Here is a 26,366-nt window from a genome sequence, read left to right on the forward strand (position 1 = left end):
CTAGAGGAGTCACAGGGACAAAGGATTCAACGGTCGAAGAGGCAAGTGGGTATCAAGATTCAACAACAATATCATCCTGAGATGAGACGTCATCCTCCTGAGAAGAGCCCATAGAGGTAAAGTCCAAAGCATTAATCACCAAGTGTTCAGTAGTAGTGTCTTTTCACCAGGTGGCAGTACCTTTGTGTCAAGGCAACAAACAATTAGAAGCAAGATGACCTATAGAAAAATATCTCCTACAACAAAAGGGGAGTCCCTCAAAGTCCAGTAGTTGGGTCAAGGGCCTATCCCCAACCATTGAAACCACATCCCTAAGGAGAGATGCAAAAATGTCAATATCCATTAAGATGCGAACAAAAATGGAGTGACCCATTAAAGAAGTAGCATCATCAACCTTCAAGAAACGTCTAATGGAGTTGTCGATGGCCTCATAGCAAGAATGTTCCCAGACATGAAGGGGGAGATTAGGGAGGCGAACCTAAACATGTTGCATGTTAAGAGGTTCAGTAAGAGGGTTAAACAAAGCTATCCAGGGTTTAATGGAGAGAGATTGGTCCTCCCAAGCCCACAACATGCCCAAAATCATGTCCCTATCACGAGCAGAGGTAAAAGAAGTAATAAAAAACCCCTTGGCACAAGGAAAAAGCTCAATGCTATGAGTAACCAAAGGCTTCCAGGAGTCACTTACCCAATGATGAAGGTCTAGAAGAGAAGACCAAAAACCCGCAAATCTACACACTACGACGCAACGTTGATAGAAGTTGATGTTATCCACAACATCTTGTCCACAAACCACCACTGAGGAGTATTTGGCATAGGGCAGAGGACAAATCTGCTTGGAGGGGTGCATTGTAGAATGAGCCACATGAGAAAATTTGTGACGACCAGGAAAAAAGGTTTTGGGAGCACGCACAACAGAACGACTGGCAACACCAACGAAGGTGGGGACACCAATGATCAACGAGGGGGCCTCCAACCCAAACACGATAGCAGCACCAGGAGTGATAGCACCCATAGGGGCAACCAAAGGGGGGGGAATCCTAGTAGGTTCACTCTGGGAGTTCAAATGCACTTGGGTGGGAGAGTCATTGGACATGAGAGCCGTTGGTATCCTCAATGATACAAAAAATGTTAGATAGGAGTATACAATAGGATTATGATGTTAGGCCCAATATGGAAAGCTAATGTACTGAGAGGGGAGGGGTGAATCAGTACTCCAAAACTTTTCTTTAATCATAACCTTACTGTTATGCATAAACATAATAGCGCAGTAACATAAAATAAAGTTAAAACAAACAGATAACAATCATACATTATTCACTCCATAACACATATATTTTGGTTACGCAAAAACTCTTGGTTAGAGAGAAAAACTGTGGTGGGGATGGCACCCACAACTTCACTACTGCAATAATAAAGATTGCTCGGTTAGAGCTACATTTAGCTATTTCTGATAGCTTACCCTGTTAGGAGTAACAAGATCTATTAGATCTACCTTGCTAAAGGATTTCACAACATTATTTTGAAAGTTGCACCTGGTTAGAGGCTTTACAATTTATATACTTGGTTAGAGTCTTTTACCCTGTTAAAGGTTTCTCTTTCAACTTCACAATATTACAATAAAATCATTACAAACATCTGCAACTTTACATCTGAAATGTTATAGAAGATTCTATGTGCTCAGAATAAGATTACCTTGCTTATAGCATACCTCGGTAACCCATATAGTAACTCGATAAACCCTTCTGTTTACTCTGTTCTTCGACTGTTCTCTGAAAACCTTCTCGGTGACCTCTGTGTCTCTGTAACAGTCTTCCTTCATACATATATGCACACACCTTGTTCTTAATCCATGTTGTATAAATAGATCTCTTAAAACGATGATCCAATTCATTGCTTCGATCTTACAAACAAGATTCCTCAAATGAATAACTAAACAAAATATTTCATTGGTTAGATTGACCTTGTAATCATACACAATCTTCTAGTGTGATTTCCAATGTATAACGGTTAGATGTGCCTCGATTCTTGTAACATGTTTTCATATGTATGTCCAGGTTCAATGTATCTAGTAACATGTTTCACTTAGTGAATATCAACTTGGTGTGTTAACTTTACTGCTCGGTAGCTATAAAAAGATACTCGGTAGACGGCTTTGGTGTACACTGTATTCTGTGACTACTTTCTTCTTTAACCAACTAGACTGTGCATACCGACTTCTCTGTTTATACCGACTGCATGATTCAATAGTGTTAACCGACTAGAATATATAGTATGACTTTGAATATAAAAACTAATGGCAACTTGATAAGTAGTAACAATCTCCCCTTTTGACATTAGTTGAGATGTTTGACAAAAACTACTTTCAAAGTCATAACTCAAAAATCTATATACTTTGCAAAATGACTACACTTGACAATATATACAATAGTCAATGAAATAGTATATGTAGATATACTCCCCTTATCATTATTCTGTATATTACTTGGATTTTGCATGCTTGGTGTTGTTCTATGCTTGCTCTGCTAGTTGTGCATACTCTGCTCGGTATACTCCCTCATATACAATACTCAAAATTGTATTATCAAAACTGTATCACTCCAAATATAATATATTACCCCCCTTATGTAGTATCCTTATGTAGTATTACTCCCCTTTTTTGACAAACATCAAAAACTTAATTTCCATCCGGGGGCGGTAACTGATAAAAAATAGATTTATACTTGTTCCGGGCATCGGTGAGTGTGACTGAGAGTGCATCCTTTACACTTTCCATTAAAGAATTTTGTGCTTGAATATCAGCCAATAGTGATATTAAGCCATCAAGAGTGCTTCCCTCTTGTGTAGTTGATAGGCGTGTAGCTTGGTTAATCTGCTCTTGAACTGATGAGAGATGAGGAAGGAATAATGTCTGCAGGGTCATTATATCCATCCTAATCTGATGCTCTTCATTTCTGAGTTCTAACTGTTGAGCCATGAGCTGTTGAAGCTTGGTATAAAAATTCTAAGCTGAATTAGGCTCGGTGGTCAACTTATTGGAGAGATCGGTGATCTCTTTCTCAATTGCATCAGTTTTATTCTTGATATCTTTAATGAATAAGGAAAATGTACAAAGTTTCTGAAATAAATAAAGAATATGCTTGAGTTGAGGGGACAACTCAGCAATGAATTTGACAAGCTTTACTTTTCCTATAGCGAGAGCTTTTTGTACCTCTTCTATCATCTTTGCAGTAAGCTCTTTATCTCTTAGCTTGCTTAAGTACTCAGATGCATCAACTCCAGATGTTTCTATTTGAGTAAGGAGTTCATCTAGTTGAATGTGGATGGCTGCATCGGTTGACACTGTTGCTGAAGGTAGCATATCTGTGAGTAGTGTCTTCACCTTCTGTAGTACTTTATTCTTCTTTTGAATAGCCAATTATTTTTCTTGTTTGGCCTTTGCTTTGCATAGTTCACCGAAATCAGTAAGTGCTTGCCCTTTTAATTTTGAGATATCCACATTGGGCAACACTATCGGTTTAGTTAAATCAATCTTGAAACTATGCTTTCTCACCTTCTTCTCTTTACCTTTGGTCGGGTGCACTAAGACAAGTGCTTGTGAGGCTTGCTGACCCTCGGTAGGTTGCTCGGTAGATGCAACACTTTGGTCTATTCCTGTAGTCGTTGTGGTGTCCTTGGGTGTCTTGGTACTAGGGGTCTCAGTTGTAACATTTGCAGTGCTTGATGGTGCTTGAGACTTCTGATCTTTAGTTGTATCTTCTGCTGCTTCAGACTTATGACCTTCGGTACCTTGATCTGTATCCTTAGGAGCTTCGGTAGAGATAGGTGGCTTGACCGATAGATAAGGCTGAACTTGTACTATCACAGATTCACTAGATACAAGTTTTGCATAGGTAGTGCCTTCTATCATTTCCTGCTCTGGTGCTTCTGCATCCATGACATCTTCATCAATTTGAATAGTGTCAGTCGGGTCTTGCTCGGTAGCATCAGGACCTTGCTCGGTGACATCAGCATCTTGCTTGGTGACATCAACAATTTCAATTTGAGATTGTTCACCGACATCCTTTCGTTTGAAGATATCCAGCCACTTGGCTTTTGTCTCATTTTCTACATCAATGTATAGCCCATTCATCAATTTTAAGGCTCTCTGTTTGACAAGAAATTTAGAATTGTATGTTGTCAAATGCTCCTTTATTTCTGCTACAGACCTATAAGGAAATAGATGGACTAGATTTCTTTCTCTTATTTGTTTCTCTGAGTCCATTGCATATTTCCATCTGTTATCAATATGTAGGTATAATTCACTTGGAAGTGACTTTACTAGTTCTAATGGAGCTAGCCGAAACTTTAAAAGTGTGCAGATGATAGCTTCTTCAATTTGTCACTTCTCATCATTATTCCTAGTCTCATACTTAACATATCTAAATCCTACAAATCCACCATATTCTTTAAGATTGGCACAAAAGTTTTCAACACTGTGAATATTTACCTTCTTGCTTTTTACAATCTGAACTTTGTTTGCATCATCGGATTATGTATCACTGGACTCTTTTGCCAAAATGAGTCTTCAAGTAGATTTCTTGTAGGTCTTGGTTACCTTGGGAACAATAACACTCTTTTGCTTCTTCCTCGGTGATGCAGCTGATGCTCTAGTGTTGGGTCTCTTTGTTGGTGGAGTCGGTAGGGCCTTTGTAATGTCCTGTTTCTTTCTTTTCAAAACTTTACCCTTAGGCAACTCGGTACTTAATGTTATTGCTGCCTCTTGAGCTTCTGATTCCTCTTCGGTAATGGCAAGAGTGCCTTTGACAGGTGTAGAGGAGGATTCTTCTTTGAATTTCTTAGATAAAACCTTATCATCTTGGTAGCCTTTCTTGTAGCTTTAGGTACTACAATGCTCATTTTCACTTTTTCTTTCACTTCTTCATAAGTACCATATCTTAGTTCAGTAGCATGCCTTGGCAATGACAGATAGGCATCAATTTGTTGTTGTGTAAAATCATAGTCAATCTCATAACCCATTGGTGGCAAAGATTGAGTCCTTGGTTCAACAACGTTCATATAACAGTAATCGGAGTCTACCTCAAAACATATATCATCCTTATATTTTTCTACCAGCTGTGGTGGAATCCTATACCTGTTGTGCATCTTCTCTTGAAATTTGCTGAAATAGTCATCCATGATATCATTAAAATTATCTCCCAATTTCTTGATAAAGTCATTTATTTGATGGGTGATAGGTCGGTGTAGCTCCCAAACTACTTTACCGACCGAGGGAAAGAACTTCTCAAAGTAGAAAAACATGCATACAAGAAGTGAACCAAACTTCAGTGTATTTGCCGAGTTGTTCTTCTTCGGCTTTCTTATTGTGTTCAGGTTCTCAAATAAGTTCTTCAGTAGTACTTCACATAGGTCTACTTTCATTCCCTTTTTCACTATTTTGTAGGCTAAGTCAACTGCTGCACATGGTACACTGTTTTCCCTTGCTGATTGGAAGAAACAGTAACCAATAACTCTAATTGCAAATTTAAGTTCTGCATCAGTGACATTGTTCAATTTCAGTCCTCGATAATCAGATTCTACTCCAGTTAGACTGATTAACTCCTTCTGTGATATCATTTTCTGTGCTTGTGCATGATCATAGATAGGATACCCGGTGATCACGTGAATGATTTCCTTAGTGATTTTGAATGGTTGCTCCTCTAGCCACATAAAATCATCATTGACTATGATTAAAACAAACTTAACCCATTGGGGTTTGAACACACGGGGATAGGCTAGGGCTTCAGTTAATCCCTTAATTTTGATATGACTTGCTATCCATTTTGCCATCGGTACAAAGTTCATCATATGTATCACCAATCTCAACATGACTGAGTTCTTCAACACGACACTTGGTGAAGAATCTAACATCTTCTACTAACAAGACTTGATCAGGGATGAGTGAGAATGTAGTTTTGTCATCCGGTTCAGAGGCGACTTTAGGAGTCAAAGAATACTTCAGCGAGGGCTTCTCCACATTCTTGACAACTATGGGATCTTGGATCTTGGGCACCATTATAGATTGAAGGGAAAACTTAGCAAACTATCCTTAGGGTTTGACGGTTTACAAACGACTGACGCTTCACACTCGGTAGATAGTAGCAATTTGACAAGATTGAAAACCAGCTTAACAGTGTGATGAGATTTGATGTAAATACCTTGAAATTCGCTCTGAATGAAGTTTGATCACCTTGATTCGTTCTTCTCTGCTTTCTCGAAAACTTGGTGAATGAGAATGACCACGAAAATACCTTATCGAGCTCCGTGCGGATTAGGTCAAAACATTAAATGCACTCGGTTTACCTTTAACCGATTTACTCCTTTTTTTTCATTTTAACCAAGTAACCAAATTTCCCTCATTTACCGACTTGACAAGCTTCCTGTATACACCGACGTGATAGGTTTCCTGTAAAGTACTTTTGATAGAATTTCAAACTTACTAATGCATCTTGACTATGCAAATTTTGAATTTTGTACATAATAGAATAGGAACTCTTATGATTTAACCTTTAGAGAATGCAGTCCCTTCATACCTTTTCTGATTAATTTGGAATAGGTGCACCTAACTCGGTAGGTAAGGTGCTTTCTTCATCTGACATGATTTCCTTCTTTTTCCAAATCATCTTAAATTTTTCTTTTATCTCTTCAGTGTCTCTTCTAGGTTGATCTCTGCAATCTCTAGCTAAATGTCCAGCTTTGTGACAATGAAAACATGCCATACCAGGATTTCTCCATGATCTTCGGTTGTTCATTTGAAACCTTATAAAACAATTGGCATTAATATGTCCATATCTTCCACAACATTCACACCATATCCTTGTATTATAATCCCATGGTACTGCTACATATTGTCGGTAAAGATTTGTGTGAGTTCGGTAACCACTGGTGTTTGCTCGGTGTACACACCGCATGTGATTCTTTTGCTTAGACCAGCACTTCTCGGTACTATGTCCATATCTATTGCAGTTTCTACAAAATCCTTTGAATTTTGCATTCTGATAGTTGTTAACAGATTTTGTCCTACATTGATTAGATGTGTGACCATATTTATTGCAATTGTAACAATACTCATTTGACTTAGTGATATTCAGTTGCTTACCTTTTCTGATCTGGCATATGTTGGCAGTGTGACCTTGATTTCCATAGTAGTAGCAAATAGGCTTCTTCTTTTTGATGTTATTCCTGTTTCCAGCTTGCTTTGATGATTCTCCTCTCTCGGTAGTATGAATTCCTTTCTCGGTAGAGTCTTTTCCTTTGTAACCGAGTCCTGCATCTTTGTTGGGTCTTCTTGTATTCAGTTGCTCATCCAACATCTTTGATGCATCATAACTCTTCTTCAATGTTTCTTTGGATTTCTTCTCTGTTTCAAGTTCATCAGTCAACCTTGATACTTCAAGTTTCAATGCTTGATTTTCATCATTCTTTAGAATTGCTTCATGATGTGCATAACCTAGTTGATCTGTCATATTTTGTTGAATCCCAGTCAACCTTATGATTTCATCATTCTTATCAGATACTAAGACTTCAAGTTGTTGTTTATCTCTTTGTAGATCTCTTGCTTTATCCTCAGTTGTCCTCAATGCATCTAGATTTTCAGTCATCTCTGTACTGAAATGTTCATGTTCTCTTTTCATTGCTTTTAGTTGATCAGTCAATGCTTTATTCTTTTCTTTCAGTGCTCCAATCATTTCTTCAGTCTCTTCAGATATACTATTCTCAAATGATGTCTCAATTTGTTCCACTAACTCTTGAGAATCCTGTAAGTCATCAGATAATCTTCTTCTTACTTTCAGAGATTTTTGCATTTGCCTTTGCATGTCTGCAATCACTTGATTTGCATGATCCAGCTCTTCTTGTAGATACACAATCCTCCTAGATTGTTTATAGCCTTCCATTGATAAGATCTTTCTCTTTAGGTAGTTAAACCCTTTTCCAAGATTCAAGCTCTGATACCAATTGTCAGGCCCAATATGGAAAACTAATGTACTGAGAGGGGAGGGGTGAATCAGTACTCCAAAACTTTTCTTTAATAATAACCTTACTGTTATGCATAAACAGAATAGTGCAGTAACATAAAATAAAGTTAAAACAAACAGATAACAATCATACATGATTCACTCCATAACACATATATTTTGGTTACGCGGAAACTCTTGGTTAGAGAGAAAAACTGCGGTGGGGATGGCACCCACAACTTCACTATTGCAATAATAAAGATTGCTCGATTAGAGCTACATTTAGCTATTTCTGATAGCTTACCCTGTTAGGAGTAACAAGATCTATTAGATGTACCTTGCTAAAGGATTTCACAACATTATTCTGAAAGCTGCACCTGGTTAGAGGCTTTACAATTTATAGACCTGGTTAGAGTCTTTTACCCTGTTAAAGGTTTCTCTTTCAACTTCACAATATTACAATAAAATCATTACAAACATCTGCAACTTTACATCTGAAATGTTATAGAAGATTCTATGTGCTCAGAATAAGATTACCTTGCTTATAGTATACCTCGGTAACCCATATAGTAACTCGGTAAACCCTTCTGTTTACTCTGTTCTTCAACTGTTCTCTGAAAACCTTCTCGGTGACCTCTGTGTCTCTATAACAGTCTTCCTTCATACATATATGCACACACCTTGTTCTTAATCCATGCTGTATAAATAGATCTCTTAAAACGGTGATCCAATTCATTGCTTTGATCTTACAAACAAGATTCCTCGAATGAATAACTAAACAAAATATTTCATTTGTTAGATTGACCTTGTAATCATACACAATCTTCTAGTGCAATTTCCAATGTATAACGGTTAGATGTGCCTCGATTCTTGTAACATGTTTTCATATGCATGTCCAGGTTCAATGTATCTGGTAACACGTTTCACTCGATGAATATCAACTCAGTGTGTTAACTTTACTCCTCGGTGGCCATAAAAAGATATTCGGTAGACGACTTCGGTGTACACTGTATTCTGTGACTGCTTTCTTCTTTAACTGACTAGACTGTGCATACCGACTTCTCTGTTTATACTGACTGCATGATTCGGTAGTGTTAACCGACTAGAATATATAGTATGACTTTGAATATAAAAACTAATGGCAACTTGATAAGTAGTAACATATGATATGTATCTTAATCCTATGAAATGATACTAAAAAGACAAATATTACCTATGATAATAAGATTTCCTAAGTAAGCTTAATCTATGATGGTTGAATGGTTACTAGAATTATGAACCAATCATGTCCACAACCCTTTTTGTACTCTAACACCCCCTTAAGTGTAACTTAAAGATGTAGATTGAAATGATGGGTCCTAGTTGTTGGGAATTAGGTGTTGTGCACCTTGCATAATGTTTGTAATGTATTATTTATTATTATGTGTGGGTTGCATCTAGGGGAACCTAGATGGACTTGCATCACTAGGAGTTAACATTCTTGGGACCATTTTATGTATAGCATGTCACATGTAATGTATTTATTATATATTGGGGAGAGTAATTTAATAAAGTGAAAACTTAGTACCCAATATTGAATGTGGAGTCAACGGTTTATAATCCAAGGTGTTAGTCACATGGTTTTATATAATACCACTTGGTGATTTTGTGGGAGTTTGTTTCTATAAAATAAACCACAAGGGTAGTTGTTTAAGGTTGGCTATTTTGGCTATTTTGTTGAGAGAATCTCTTGTAGCATTTGTGAGGGTTTGAAGTATGGCATGGGATGTGTGGTTGCATACTTGTTCACATGGAGTGGTTGTAGAGGGATTATGATTTAAAGGTGTTCATGGATGTATTGTAATGTTGCATTGTTGAATAATACATCAAGGATGGATATTTATCGAGGCTAAGTTTTTTCCTTACAAGGCTTTTCCTAGGCTATATCTTGTGTCACCTTTGATGGATATGTTGTCTATTCTTTTGCATATTGATTCTGAGCACATATTTGCATAGATTTCTCTTATAAATTATTGGAAATTGTCATTATGAGGTTGCAAGTTTCCTTTCACTAGCACTAGGTCTGATGAGGTACCCAATTACATAAAACTCTCTAAAGGGACCCATAGGAAAAAACTCCCCCCAAAAAGAAAAAACCCTCTAGATATACAAGCTCGTGTATATTACTATCATCAAAAGGAATATTATTTGCATCATTAATGAGTATGAGGTTGTCTATTATGAAACGGAGAAGAATGAGTGACTTAATGCAACCCCTAAATTTGGTCCATAGAGCGAGAAAACAATCAATGAGTGAAATTTCAAATAAGTTATAATAGATACTATAAGAAATTAATAATAAGACATGATCAATATTATTTGTCCATTCTAACTTCTTGTATGACCTTTTTCCATGACTTGTAACTATGGTAATTCAAGGTTTCCATGAAAGTATGAAGAGATAAAACCATGATAGTCTCCCCAAGTATCAAATTAGAGATCAACACACGTGAAAATTAAACCTTTGCATATAAAGATTAGGCCTTGTATTTTGTTGATAGTCTAGGGTACAAGGTGATCCCACAATAGTGCAACCCACTTTTTAGTCAAATCAGGGCATTTTGATAAACAATTTTAACCAAATTCTCACTTTATGTCACCCATAACAACTAAACCATTAAGAAATTGAAGATGATGTGAACTAGTGATTTTTCCAAATTTGTATTTAGATTCTAATTATATATTTTTAAAATTATTTGTGAATTTTTTATTAAATTCTAATAATTAAAAAATATAGTAAACTACATTTTTAAGAAGTGAAATTTATTCCATAATGCATAACTAATTTTTACAAAAAGAATAAAATTATAAACTCTTAAACATAGATTTGTAACACCATTTTATCTAGTGCACATAATTTTAAGTTACATTTTTTAATTAATTTTTGAAGTGAGAGCAAATTGTAATTAGACACATGTTTATTTCACAATGCACCTTTTCCTATATATATCCAAACTAATTTATATTTAGATTCTAAATATATATCTTTTAAATTATTTGTGAATTTTTTATTAAATTCTAATAATTAAAAAATATAGTTAACTACATTTTTAAAAAGACATTTATTCCATAATGTATAACTATTTTTTACAAAAAAGAATAAATTTATAAATTCTTAAACATAGATTTGTAACACTATTTTATCTAGTGCACATAATTTTTTTCATAATTTTATGTTACATTTTTTAATTAATTTTTGAAGTGAGAGCAAATTGAAATTAGACACATGTTTATTTCACAATGCACTTTTTTCTATATATATCCAAACTAACTATTTTTGTTGAAACAACACCATTACCTTGTGCATAGATATTTTAAAAAATTTTAAAACCTGTTTTACTATTCTTGTCTTGCGTGGACAACAATGACCTTGGTGAGATCACTAAAAAAACTTATGTTCAATAAAGATATAAAAAAATATTTATAATATATTTAAAATTATAATTTTTGGAAAGCTTATTAATATGTGTGAAAATGATATCCTAGGTCTATTGATGCAAACTAAGATCTCAAATGTGTGCACGTGATCATTGGGACACATAAATAGGTTCAATTCCAATCTTAATGTGAGAGCTAAACACTTGGATATGTGTTCCCTTTTTAAAAATGTAATAGAATTGAGATGAGTGTATGTATGCTTTAGGTTTGGTGATATGAAAATGATGACTTTAAGTGATAACAATAAATTATAGAACAAAAATTCAACACATTAGATCATAGTTGGAAATAAGACATATAAGTGAACTTGAAACTGCAAACTAAGCCTAAAAGTGTCGGATTGGTGTGTTTGGACACCCCATTTTGAGAGTGTTTGTGTGAATAGAAAGGAGCAAAATTGCAATCAGTAGGTCATGTAGGTTTGTCTCTCAAATATTCGATCGAAAATAGCCAAACATGTGTGTCGGGTACCCTAGTCCAAATGTTTTTGCCTATTCAAAAGTCGTTGCAACTTGTAGCAGCTTACTTATGTTCCTATTACACTTTATGTTGTTAGATTTGAACATGCACACATGAAAAATGGGAAAAAAGGGTTGTGTTGTATAGGGGCTTGCCTAAGTCAAACCCCATGTTGGTGTTTCCACCTCCACAACAACTATGATTGATGTAAAAGAGAGCTTGTCCTAAGGAGGACAAAGGCTAAATCCCATGTTGGTGTTTCCACCTCCACCACAACTATGATTGATGTTAAAGAGAGTTTGTCCTAAGGAGGACAAAGGCTAAACAATAATGGAAAAGTTGGAATGACAAATATTACCTCAAATATGAAACCCTTGGCATGAAGTCTCACATAAGGCTTGATGTTGCTAGAAGATGTTAATGCATGCTTTCATCATGCAGAAACATATTGTGATTGATCATGTTGTAATAATAAAGATGTACGCTTGAATGCTTTTCTCCTTGATTACTTGTGCTTGATTGAATGCTCATAGGATATGATAGTTGATAGTTAGAGTTTAAAATTAGAGAGGGGGTTGTATTTATATACAACTTACACCTTTTCAAATTTAATTTTTAGTGAGGGTCGCCATCGAAGGGAAAATTTCCACTACTCACACAACCAACATTCATATTTTAAATTTCAAGGCCAAGTTGTCTGGATAGGGACGTTAGGCACCCTAGTCCTAGTATTTTGGGTTGGGAAAAAAGTTGTGAATAGGGGAATGCACCAAGTTAATGGAAACGGTCCTGAAACTAAACACAATCAAGCATAAATAGGTACACATTAATCACGACCAAGTAGATGTTGTGGATGGCTCTATGGTTTTGTATGCCATGAATGCATAGAGGTTGACTACTCTATATGTCTTCTAATATAATCCTTCTACTAAGACCCTCCCAAGTTGGATTTTTTATTAGCCAACCTTTTTTTGTAGTGCTTCTTCATATGACCCATCTTATCATAGTAATGACATGTGATGTTTTCTAGATTCCTTATTACAACCTTACTATTGTTTTGCCCTCTCTTTAGTGACCATTTTATTTGCCCTTCTCTTTGGCTATAAAGTCTTATTTGACACTTTGTTTCACTACTACTATTGAACTATCTCATTCCTAACTCAACAAACTTTAGGTCGACATTTGTAAGGGTGATTTTTAAGGTCTCAATAAAATGTTTGTAAGAACATGGTAAGTTTTTAGTGTGATTACTACCATGTACTCCTCTTAAGTTTTTTTATGAATTACCCCCTATTAAAACCAAAGAACAAAGAAAAGAGAGAACATTGAAATACGACAAAAAACACTTTATTCACCAACAACTTACAATTTTAAAGGTGTATAAGACTCAACTATCTTCTTACAAAATAGCAAATATATTTGACAATTAACTAGGATGTTTGACAACAAATTGAAATGATTGATAACAAATTAGATGATATAGACATCTAACTAAAACTTGACATGTGTTTATTGTTGGAGTGTATATTCCAACACCCCTATTAGCATTACAATAATAAGCTAAATAAGAACATAAAATAATACATTATGTAGAATCTTATTATTTGAAAACAGTTCTCAGACTAGTAAGACTTCTTCAAGATCCTCCCCAATTGCAAGTATAGTCACCTAGCATGCATCCAAGTTCCCAACATCATTGGACACCATTTATTATCATGAAGTGTTTCATCACCCTCGTAAAGGTATATGCTAAACTTTTCGATTTCGGATCCGTCTTTAAACTATTGGATATCAATTCTCACATGTATGTCTCATAACACCAATGGGATATATTTTCTTTGATCCACAAGTACCTCAGACTATTGAGCCTCTACTATTCTCTACTATGTCCCTAGATGTCTAAAAAATGAGACCTCTTCAAAATACTATTTGACCTATTGTTCCCATTTCCCATGCACATTCTCCTTCGCTAGGAGGCAAAATCCCCTTTTGGATAGCCTTTTTTTGGGTCCATTTTATTGGTACAGTTCAAAAATATTTCCACAACCATGGCTACAACTTGATGGGCCATTCCAAGAGATTAACAAGTGGCTACAAGTTGTGTTACCTAAGGAGGCAAATTCTAATGCACATCCCACTCTGTAACTTCTCTTTCATTGCAAGTCAAAACTCTCCCTATAATATCGGTGCAACCATGACCGATGGATCCTCAAAGAGAAATGTTTGGCTCATGCAGCAAGAGTAACACAACGGAAGCAATAATAAAACATTGAAATATTACATAATCAAATCATATTATTGTCTTATAACCTCTGGTAACCAACCGATTATCATCATACATTCATCATAGAACATCTGGTAATCAATCGGTTACATGCAGGCTAACATGCCGGATACAATCCATCTGAAACTCTCAGAGTCATTCGGATCTCTAATCATGAATCTAAATCCTCATTATGATATACTTCCCTCCAAATGATTACATAATACCATATATATACCCTCTGAAACATATCTGAGTCGGCCACAAAAGATTACATTTACCAATGCAGGAAAATGAAATGTGTAAATAGGTTGGCCCCAAGAATGAAAGGAAATCTCTCCGAAAAAGAAAAACCAAGAAGTGTGGATCATCAAGAAGGTCGATCAAGGACTTAGGAACATATACCAAGACCCAAAATAGATCCACATGCCAAGAAACTGCTCTGGAAAGGAAGAAATCTCCAATTAGGCGTTAAGTTTAGAAACTGCCTAGAACCTGGTAACAACCAAACCAGAAGCAATATCTTGCCAAAAAAGAATCCAGATGGAGTGAGAATCTAGAATTAAGCACATAAACAAGCCTGGAAACCAAAAATATGATCTGCAATGAAAAGCAAGCCACCACTGGAACATACTGGTAGGAACACATAAACTGCACACGAAACTGAACAAGAACTAAACTGAAAAGAAATATTTTTGGTTGATGCAAGATTGCTCATAGATCGGGGATGCTCTTGCATCAGACACCCTAGGTAGAAAGAGATGTTCCATGAGAGGCAACTCATGAACATCGAAAAGGATTCGGGATATAGATCACATGCTCATTTATGATCCAAAAATCTTTCTTAGCTCCTCCGGAACCTCAACCGGATTCTCTAACTCTTGATTCTCTTTATTTATCTTCCCTTGCTTCAGATCTGCACACTGTCTCTTCTTATTGTTCTCTTTCCTCTGCAACTCTGATTTGTTTCTACCACAAGACTTCATCTGGTTCACTATCACAACCTTACTGCCATCTAGTTCGATCTGTCTATCAAACTTATCTATCAAATCCTTCTGCAAATTCATGCCACTTTCTGATATAACCTCTGCAACTGGTTTCTTAGTACTACAACTTCTCTCAAGACCCTAATTCTTCACCTCCTTCTCTTTCTCCTTCAAAGAAGCCAATGTGAACTTCTACCCATCCTTCTCAATAGTGATTAGGTTTCTTCTACAGTCATAAATAGTTCCTCTATCAAACTGTCAAGGTCTTCCAAACAAGACATGACAAGCACTCATAGATGCATCACACAAGACCTCATCCCTAAAAGGTCCAATATTAAAACTCACCAAACATTGTTCCTTTACTTGTAACTTTTGATCATCTTGTAACCAACTTACCTTGTAAGGACAAGGGTGTTCAAGCCTCTTCAATCCAAGCTTCACTACCATCTTCTCAAATACCAAATTATCAGTACTTCCACTATCCACAATAACCTTGCAACACTTACCACCTAATTTGTGCACAGTTCGAAAAAGACTCCTTTGAGTAGGTCCGATATCTTCACTGCTCTGCTCCATCATGACTCTTCTGAACATAAGAGACTCTCTTTGCTCTGGTGCACACCCAGTTCTGGTAACTCCACCTTCCGATTCCTCATTTGCCACATGACTTCTTTCCATTCCCTACTTACATTCATAAAATCTATGTCCAGTTTCTCCACACTTGAAACATTTACCGGGAAAGTCTCTACTGCTACTACCATTGCCTTTTCTCTGTGTTTTCTAATCCGATTCTTTACTCCACTTAGGTTTTGATTCATCTTCAACATTCTACTTCTCTATACTGCCACTCATATATCCTTTGTATCTCTCCTTCCCTCTAGGGTTATTTTGTTGTCTTCTTCTCACCTTCTCCTCAGCCTTCAAAGCATACTAGTAAGCTTCTTCATGAAGTGTGGAAATCCTCAACATACTCATCTCATCCTAAATGTTAAATGCAAGTCAAATTATTTACCTCACCACCTTTTCTCTATCCATCTCTCTATGCCCAGATTTGATCATCACCTTGTAGAATTCCTCAGTATACTCTTTCACACTCATGTTTCTCTACTTTAGGTTCTGCAACTTCTTGAACAATTCCAACTCATAGTCTCTCGGTATGAACTTGGCCTTTAATATTGCAATCATTTTTCTCCACCGGGTGATCTTCATTTCACCATTCTCCTCCCCATCTCTCTACAATTCTTCCCACCATAAGGCAACATGCCCTTTCAACTTAGTCTGTGCCAACCAGACTCTCTGTGGGCCCTTAATATCCTCAAACTCGAAGTAGTCCTCCATCTCTTCGATCCAATCAATCAGATCCTTTGGATTCAACATCCTGGAAAAGTTTGAAACGTCCACTTTATGCACTTTACTCGCTTGTGCCACTACTCTCAGAAATCTTTCCTCTCTTCCATCTTCTGGTACATCAACCTCTTTGGCCTCAAGATCCTCTCCAGCTTCTTCATACTCATCTTCAGACTCCGAATTCCTCTGCAAACCAACCAATGCGTTCTAGATCTCATTCTTCATCTCATTCTTGAAATCCTCCATCATCTACTCTACCCTCTGGGGGTTCATCCTTCTAGGTGGCCTCTCCTCCTTTGCTCCGATGAACTGCTTCAACTCGACGATCTGACTACTGGTTTCAATTGTCTCACACTTGGCGATCTATTGAACACACTCGCAACTTTCCTCCACTCAGTGAATTGTTCACCCAAAGAAATGCCTCAAGGTTCGCAACTAGCTCTTCCACCAACCGACTCATAACTCGCTCTGATGCCACTTGGTGCAGCCATGACCGGTGGATCCTCAAAAAGAATTGATCGACTCATACAGCAAGAGTAACACAATGGAAGCAACAATGAAACATTGATGGATTATAGAATCAGATCATATCATTGTCTTATAACCTTCGGCAACCATTCAGTTATCATCATACATTCATAATAGAACATCCGGTAATCAACCGGTTACATGTAGGATAACATGCCAGATACAATCCATCCGGAACTCTCAGAGTCATTTGAATCTCTAATCTTGAATCCAAATCCTTATTCTGATCTACTGCCCAACAAATGATTACATAATACCATATATATACCCTCTGGAACATATCCGGGTCGGCCACAAAAGATTACATTTACCAATGCAAGAAAATGAAACATGTAAATAGGTTGGCCCCAAGAATGAAAGTAAATCTCTTCAAAGAAGAACAACCAAGAAGTGCAGATCAACAAGAAGGTCGGCCAAGGACTTAGGAATATCTAGCAAGACACAAAATAGATCCACACGTCGAGAAACCGCTCTGATAAGGAAGAAATCTCCAATTAGCCGTTAAGCTCAAAAACTGCCCAAAACCCAGTAATAGCCAAACCGGAAGCAATATCTTGCTGAAAAAGAATCCAAATGGACTGAGAATCTAGAATTAAGCATATAAACAAGCCTGGAAATCAAAAATCTGATCTGTAATGAAAAGAAAGCCACCATCGAAACATATCGGTAGGAACACAGAAACTGCACACAAAACTTAACAAGAACTAAACCGAAAGGAAATATTTTTGGTTGATGCAAGATTGCTCATAGACCAAATTATGAGATTTCTTAATCCAAAAAATATGGCTCTGCAATTTTTCGGTGACAACGTGAATTCATGTGTTGGTATTGGTGATTTGAGGCCCCGACATCGCCTTGAATTTTGGTAGGGCTCCCCCTCTGCAGGATCATCCATGGAGGACGGTGAAGAGTAGGAAGACGCTCAGGGGTGAAAGAAGATGGGTCGCTCAGGCTAAAGAAGGCCATCGACCCTCTCAAATTTGGGTAGTTCCAATCACATCAGCGACCCCTCCATTCGCTTCAGGGGCAAATCAGATACCTCTAGGATTCAGAGCTCCTCAACCCAGGAATCAACGACCTCCCATGAACTTGGCCCAGAACTGATTTCACCCCCTGAAGGATCCTGTGGAGGTTTTGTTAAAACCTACTTGTGTCGGGGATTCTTGCGATCTTAATAGGCTTAATCTTCAGAAGGGCGCTAGATACTCTAGACCAAAACCAAGATACAAAAGGTTCCCAAAAAAAAAATCAAACTATGTTGATCTTATGGCATCATCCAAGCAGGTGCCCCAAAATCTTATCGAATGCTTCTGAATGCATTGAAATTTCAGCACCTAAGGCTGCCTTGGATCTCAGAGAATTTTGCCTGGAGCACGACCCCTTTGCCAAGTGGTGTGGTAGTGGTATCTCTGTATCTGCCATTATTGATTGGTGGAGGGATATATTCAATGACTAAGTATCACAACACTCTCAAATAACTTTATTTATATAGAATGCAACAATGAATCGCTAAAACATAAAATACTTCATGGTAATTATTTATTTTTCAAGGGATACAATTTTAAATTTTTTGACTGACAACCCAAATTTGATGCAAAAAATTTCGAATTGAAAACGGTCTTGAATTGGATTATTTTTCATAATACTCCTGTTGAACTTATGCATCTATGCATTCTTATTGATATTGGGGATAAACTTGGGGGATTCATTGGTTTGGAGGAAAACTGGACTGACAACTCGGATATTAAAATGCTTATTGATGTAGATTCTAATATCAACAAATTTAAAAACATAATTCTAACAACAATAGATGGTAAGTATGACCTTAAACCAGAGTGCTATTCCGGCTCGATATCTGATGTCATATCCTTTTGATCATCAAAATGCCCTATTGATGTAGATTCTAATATCAACAAATTAAAAAACATAATTCTAACAACAATAGATGGTAAGTACGACCTTAAACCAGAGTGCTATTCCGGCTCGATATCTGATGTCATATCCTTTTGATCATCAAAATGCCCTAGCAATGAGAAATCCCAAAATTCGAAACTGATAGAACCAGTAGAAAAGATAGATATTAGATTTAACAATGACATTGGGGGTTTCATGATCAATGTCCAGCCCCAACAGAATGACATTAACATTCCAGCTCGGGTCCTTCCCCACAACCTTGATAGGAGTAGGGGGTCTGGGAGCGCAAGAGTTGTTATGGCTTCCAATACTGGCAGTAAAGAGAGATCTCCTTTGAATGATAATGAGAGGATTATCCAGAAGGAGCTTGACAGTGTCATCAACAACCTGATGGGCAAGATTGCAGAGGAGATTGTGGATGAATCTAATACCGCTACTCAGACTAATGTTGTTGTTGATCCCTTGCCTAGAGTTGGTAGGTTGGATGGAGCAGTGAGTGTTCCTACGTCCCAGAATCCGATGGAGATGATCTCGCCTGTGCAAAGTTAGGTTGAGATAGTGAAGGATACCCCTCTGGAATTTGATGAGACATGCCCTGTAGTGGTAGGGATGAATGAAGAGGAGGAAAAAAGGTTCATTATCAATGAACTTATTAATATGAAGGAGGAAGAGAACAAATTGGAGTTGGTTGGGAGCCATGAGAATAATGAAGATAGAGGGATCCTTCAGGAAACATGAAATATAAAGGCACCTGATTGTGGTTTATCTTCCGCTAGAAGAGGTAGAAAGTCTTTTTTAGACAAGAGGAGGATGGACAGAGAGGTAAAAGGGTAGGTAAAGATAACCACTCTCCTTTGCTCAGGGAAAGAGAATCCCCCCCGAAGAGCAGTAAACATTCTAACTTGGAATGTTAGGGGCATGGGTGCCCCTAATAAGCAGCGCTTGATCAAGCGCAACATCATGAAATCTCAAGTTGACATAGTGATGTTGCAAAAAACTAAACTATGTTTAAGCGAGTTATCCAATTTTGGGAGGAAACTTACTAATTGGCATGTGGAGGCTGTTGATTCAATTAGGGATTTTGGGGGGTCTAGCTATATTTTGGAAGAAAGGCACAATCTCCTACACTAGTAGTGTCAGAATGCAACACTGGATGGCTAGCTCAATTAGATCCGTCACTGATAAATTGAAATTCACCCTTTTGAATGTTTATGGGCCAATCCCTACAGATAAAAAGAGATTGGTATGGCAAGAAATCAGTCGATGTTTGTGTGGTCAACCCTCCCAATACTTCATAATCGTAGGGGATTTCAACACTATCCTTTATCAATCTGATAAACGTGGGGGAATTAAAACCATACGCCAACCTCAAATTGACTTTATAAACTGGGTTTGTGATAGTAACTTGCTGGAAATAAAAACAGAGGAAGGGGTTCACACTTGGAACAATAGAAGACTTGGATTTTGCAACATTGCAGAGACACTAAACATATTTTTCTTCAAAGGTGATCTTTCCACCTTTTCATCTGAAATGAAAGCCTCTGTTCTGCCATGGTCTGGATCTGACCATTACCCAACATTGCTGGAAATAATGGGAGAAGTTAAAACAATAGGCCGCCCCTTTAAGTTTGAATTAATGTGGCTTAAACATGAGGACTTCATCCCTAACATTCAGAATTGGTGGACAACTGGGCATTTCTCTGGATCTAAGATGTATTGCCTAGCATCAAAATTGAAAATGATCAACATAGATTACTGGATTGGAACAAGGAGATATTTAAAGACATTTTCAAGGAAAAAGCCAGGATTGAAATGGAATTAGAAGGTGTGAATCCAGAGGTGATGCTCAATGGTATGGTTCAAGAGACTTATGTGGCGGGAAAAAAATTGTTATGTGAATATGAAAATATCCTAGCCAAGGAGGAAATTTTATGGAAGCGAAAATCTAGAGAAGCTTGGTTAGAAGATGGTGATAAGAACACCAAATTCTTTCACATGAGTGTCAAAATGAGGAGAGCAATGAATAGAATCACTCAGATCTCCCTAGAAAATGGGCAAGTAATAGACAATAATATGCAGATCGTAGAAGAGGTAATGCTATACTTTAGGAATATTCTGAACAATTGGGAATTCTCAGACTTATCTAATAACAAAGAACTGATAAAGAACATTCCTAAATTTATAGACAATGATGATAACAAAATGCTAAATGCTAAGTTTACAAAGGTTGAGGTGGATCTTGCCCTATCACAATTTCAAGTTGATAGGGCACTCGAGCCAGACGGTTTCCTTGTGGGCTTTTATCAGAAATGTTGGCACATAATTGATGATGAGGTAACAGTGGCCCTTGAATCTGCTCGAAATGTTGGGAGATTACTAAAAGAAATAGATAATACATTTATCGTGTTACTACCCCAAAAGGAAAACCCTTCAAAATGGGATGATTCCAGGCCCATATCCTTATGCAACATGCTATATAAACTACTAGCCAAAGTTATCGCAAATAGATTAAAAAATTGCCCCCTAATATAATCTCAGAAGAACAAACAAGATTCGTTCTGAATAGATTGATATTGGATGGAATTGTCATAGTCCAAGAAGCTATACACTCCATACAATCCCAGAGGAAGCCCATCATGTTGATCAAATCAGATATCAAGAAGGCCTATCATAAAATCGATTGGCACTTCTTATGGAGTTGCCTGAGAGCCTTTGGTTTTGACAAACAATGGGTGGAGTGGTATTCTACTACATCTCAAGCCCCAGATTCTCAATTTTAATCAATGGGAAACCTGAGGGATTCTTTGAGATATCAAGAGGTTTACGACAAAGTGATCCTCAGTCTCCCTTCCTATTCATAATTATGTTTGAAGCCTTAAGAAGGAGCTTGAAAGCACTTGTAGGCTAGGGAAAATTAATGGTATTAGAATCACCAACGAGGTGGATCCCTGCACACACCAACAATTCGCAGATGACACAATGCTCTTAAGGAAAGGGGATGTTAAAGAGGCACGTGAGCTAAAAAATGTGTTGAATCAATATGGTCAGGCTTCAAGCGAGATTGTCAACGTTGAAAAATCTTAGATATTCTTCTTCAACACAAAGCCAATTGAGGAGACACAAATTGCTTCGATCCTTGGCTTTAGGATTGGACACCTTCCCAACATTTATCTTGGTATTCCCATTGACAAAGGAACCACGACAAGAAGACTTTGGGACCCTCTGACTGAGAAATTGCTAAAAAGGTTATCTACTTGGAAGGAGCATTGGTTGTTTGGTACAGGAAGAGTTACACTAATTAAATCAATTCTAGTTGCTATGCCCATATATCTTCTATCTTGCATCCCACTCTCTTCGGGGGCACACAAAAGGTTGTTTAAGATTATTAGAAATTTTTATTTGCAAGGTTCAGTAGAGAAGAAGAAGATGGCTTTAATTTCTTGGGATAAAATTTGCAGAGAAAGGCAAGATGGAGGTACGGGGATTAGAAACATTCATTGGCAAAATAGGGCTCTTGGGGCAAAACTGGTTTGGAGGGCCTACATTCACTTGGAGGCCAAATAGGAAAAGATTCTTAGACACAAATATCTTATGAGCAATTGTAGAGAATCGATTTTTAGACTCCCTAACCCCCCTAGAGGGTCTAGAATATGGAACTCTATGCTAGATTGCAAAAGGCACGTAACTCAATACTTGTTCTGGGGTATTCATGATGGCAGGTCTGCCCTATTCTGGGAGGACTCATGGGGGGGCATCCACCAATAGAAAAATTAATGGACACCAGAGGTATCCAAGATCACCTTATCCAGCTTTGGGGCAAGTATGTCAGGGATTATGTTGTATTTGACCCTGATCTAACTGTTGGATGGAAATGGAAAGTACTGAGCAATCACATGGATGATAGTAGAGCTCAGAAACTACCACAAATTTTGAGGAACAGGTTAATCATATTTAGGCAAGAGTCAGAAAAACTTGTATGGTTGAAGGCTAAAGACGGGCAATACAATTACAAAGATGACTTTAAAACAATATATAATGAAGCAAGCATCTTCAAAGACAACATTCCATTCCGACTCTGGTGGGACAAATATTGCCTTCCTAAGGCTGGAGTCTTTGCTTGGTTTGCCATTCAAGGAAGAGTTATGACAGCAGAGCAATTCAAGAAAAGAGGATTTGAAGGTTTCTCGATCTGCCTTCTATGCAGACAAGATGAAGAAACAAACTCACATCTGATCATGACTTGCAATTACACCCAAAAATGTTGGAACTGGTTAATGGGGCAATTGGGTTGGTCAAGTGCCCTTCTCCCCAATCTTTCAGATTGGTTTAGAAGTTAGTCAATCATCAAAACAAATAGTTTATTCTATAATCTTTGTATCTGCAGCCCGACCCTAGTTATATGGAAAATCTGGAAGGAGAGAAACCGTTGTATTTTTAAGGAATCTGAGATGCAGGTTGAAAACCTTTTGGCCAAAATTGAGGCATCCATAACGAAAGTTTACAATAATAAGAACTTGACCATCCCACAACATGATAAAGTTGTAAATGATGTTCAATTTACATTCAATATGCAAGTTATAATTCTATTATCTGATTTGTATTATTAAGTTCTTATTGTATATGTCTAACTATCTTCTTTCTTGTGGTAGATGAGAGGAGCATTTAATATTTTCTATGTCCTATCTCAAGAATGCCACTTACTATAAGTATATGACAAAGGAGGCACGATCAAGCAATGCCTTGATCGGTCATGACCGATCAAGACATTACTTGATCATACCTTTTGTTTATACTTAACAAAAGCATGTTACGGTAAATGCCAATCGGTGATCATAACTAGAAGTTCATCGGTGTATTTAACTCAGCATTAATAACCGATAGTATATCGGTGACTGTCAATGCTAACAGCCGATAGTTTTCGGTGTGTTAGCCTTGACAACCGATAACTATCGGTGATTAATACATTACCACCCGATATATATACCTTATATGCAACCCGATATATATTATATGCACCCTGATATAATATTACATGTAACCCGATATAATATATATTCAATTCGGTATATATTAATTGGTGTCATCATCATTTATGTTTAGTTGATATTCATCTAAATACAAAATTCATTAGATAGATGAACATGAGGAAGATAGATAGTGTGATTATCAATAGATTGCTCATATGCAAATATAGAATCGCTATCAAGGATGAATTAATTGCTTGATGGTTTTATCATAGTTATCGATATGATAAATGATTGAATGAGAGACTTCATTTATCTCTCATTCAATCATTTATCTTACCGAAGCTATTATGTATTAACAAAAGTCTTCACAGATTGGGACAATCTTATCAAAAAACAATGGTGTGGGATCAAGATTCCCCCTTTCTCAGGTAGAGATGACATTGATAAAAGGGCATTAATATTGGCATGCAAATGGATACCTCCAAAATATGGTTGGCATAAATTGAATTTCGATAGGGCTTCTCATGGGAATCCAGGCAAGGCTGGTGCTATATGCATTATTCATGCAAATAATGGGATATGGATTGGATCCAAATCAACTCACTTAGGCCACTGCACCAACAATATGGTTGAGCTCTTTGGATTAATCGAAGATTTGAATCTATGCATGAAACTCAAGATTAACAGGTTAGAAGTGGATGGGGACTCTGCAATCATAATTAATGCCCTGAGATCTAAACATATGCCAAATTGGGAGCTAAGATGCTTGTTGGACAAAGCTCTATCTTTGTTAACAAATTTTAACGATTTTACTGTGAATCATTTATATAGGGAGGCTAACACTATGGTGGACAAACTGGGAAATGATGGTGCAGATGGGGCAAATAGGACCTTATTCAATCAGTCTCTTTGAGGTGATCGAGCTTAGGATGAACTAGAGATAGTGATAATTGTATTCACCTACAAATCTACATCAACACTTACACATATTTGGCATATATATACCTTCAAAAAGTTAAGTATTCATTTGCATCTCAGACATTAGGTGTTTCTCAGACTAAGGCATGGGTTTATTTACATCATATATCCTTGTATCTATTTTCTTCAAGCATTTCTGGATTTGTGCATACATCATTATATACGTAATTTAAACTAGGATGTATATACAATATATATAGACTAAATACACCTGGTACACAAACTTTAATTGGTTGATTATGGCATTTGTTGATGATTGTATAGTTCTTATTTATACTCTCTCTCTCTCTCTATATATATATATGTATATATATATATATAGTTTGCAATTCGAATTGATAGATATATATATATATATGGACTGTATATTTCCTTGATTTACACATTTATTCAGATTAATGCCAATATATATATATATATATATATATATATATATATATATATATATATATATATATATATATATATATATATATATATATATATATATATATATATATAGTATTGGCATACTCTGCCCTTGGTCACTTACTTCTTAGTATCTGGTTTGTCATGGTGGCCTATCATATTGTATAGTGGCATACCGTTATAGTAACATGGTGGTATCAAAAAAGGCATATTGTATGTTGTGACAATGTTAGCATTTTACTAATGTTTTAATATTCTAGTGATTCTAGCTATCTTAATCTTGCCTGTCATATGCATAATCAAGTTACAGAAAGCGCTTATGAAATTTTCATAGGGACCAACTAACATATCATGGAAGATTGGTTTAGATTGCATTGTGAGTGCAGGTGAAATTCGGACTAGCCTAGGGCTGAGATGGTGAGTAGGCTCTATAATTTAGAGCAATTAATTCAAGCAGCAGATCCAGAAAATGAACAGTACCACTGGGATTAGTGGTATAGGACAAGAAATGTTTATGACAGATGTATGTAATTAATTTGGTCAAATGTATAATATGGGACAATGTATGTCACCTCAGTGCAATGTAATTTGTATGATTAGTAAGGAATTTGTAACATATATTCTGACATGACCAACTCCTTTGTAAACCCGTGAATTGACGGGTCCAGATTGTATCTTATTTTTCTTTTCTCTTCACAGGGCTGGACAAGTGGTTTTCTCTGCCTGACTCTTTCCTACATGTGCCCCTAGTGAGTCAGGTTATAATAGGTTTAAAATTATTTCAATAAAATTTTCGGCTACGACCCATTATCGAGCAAAAAAAAAAGATTGCTCATAGACCGAGGATGCTCCTGCATCAAATAATTGACATGAAGTCCCCAAATCCCATGGATATTCCTTCTGCCACCAAAAATGAAAAATCTCAAACAACAAAACTTCCACAATTGACAAATGCGGGCTAGAAATGGTAGTGACTAAGGAAAAAGAAGTGACAATAGCATCAAGATCAACATAAACAATGCTCTTAGCATATTCTCCTTTATAA

The 26,366-nt window shown here is 36.8% G+C and overlaps 1 protein-coding gene across 1 annotated transcript in view; it reads right to left on the bottom strand.

The window, feature by feature from the left end:
- Positions 1–17,017, bottom strand: part of LOC131857916 (uncharacterized) — a 192,663-nt gene extending 175,646 nt beyond the window's left edge. Inside the window, exons 1-3 of the mRNA XM_059210704.1 lie at positions 16,979–17,017; positions 16,473–16,712; positions 15,686–15,860 (exon numbers count right to left, since the gene is read on the bottom strand). Of these exons, the coding sequence (XP_059066687.1) occupies positions 15,686–15,860; positions 16,473–16,712; positions 16,979–17,017 (454 nt within the window). The remainder of the gene's footprint in view (positions 1–15,685; positions 15,861–16,472; positions 16,713–16,978) is intronic.
- Positions 17,018–26,366: the final 9,349 nt, after the last annotated feature.

This window comes from Cryptomeria japonica, chromosome 8, assembly GCF_030272615.1.
Source record: "Cryptomeria japonica chromosome 8, Sugi_1.0, whole genome shotgun sequence".
Taxonomy (NCBI): Eukaryota; Viridiplantae; Streptophyta; class Pinopsida; order Cupressales; family Cupressaceae; genus Cryptomeria; species Cryptomeria japonica.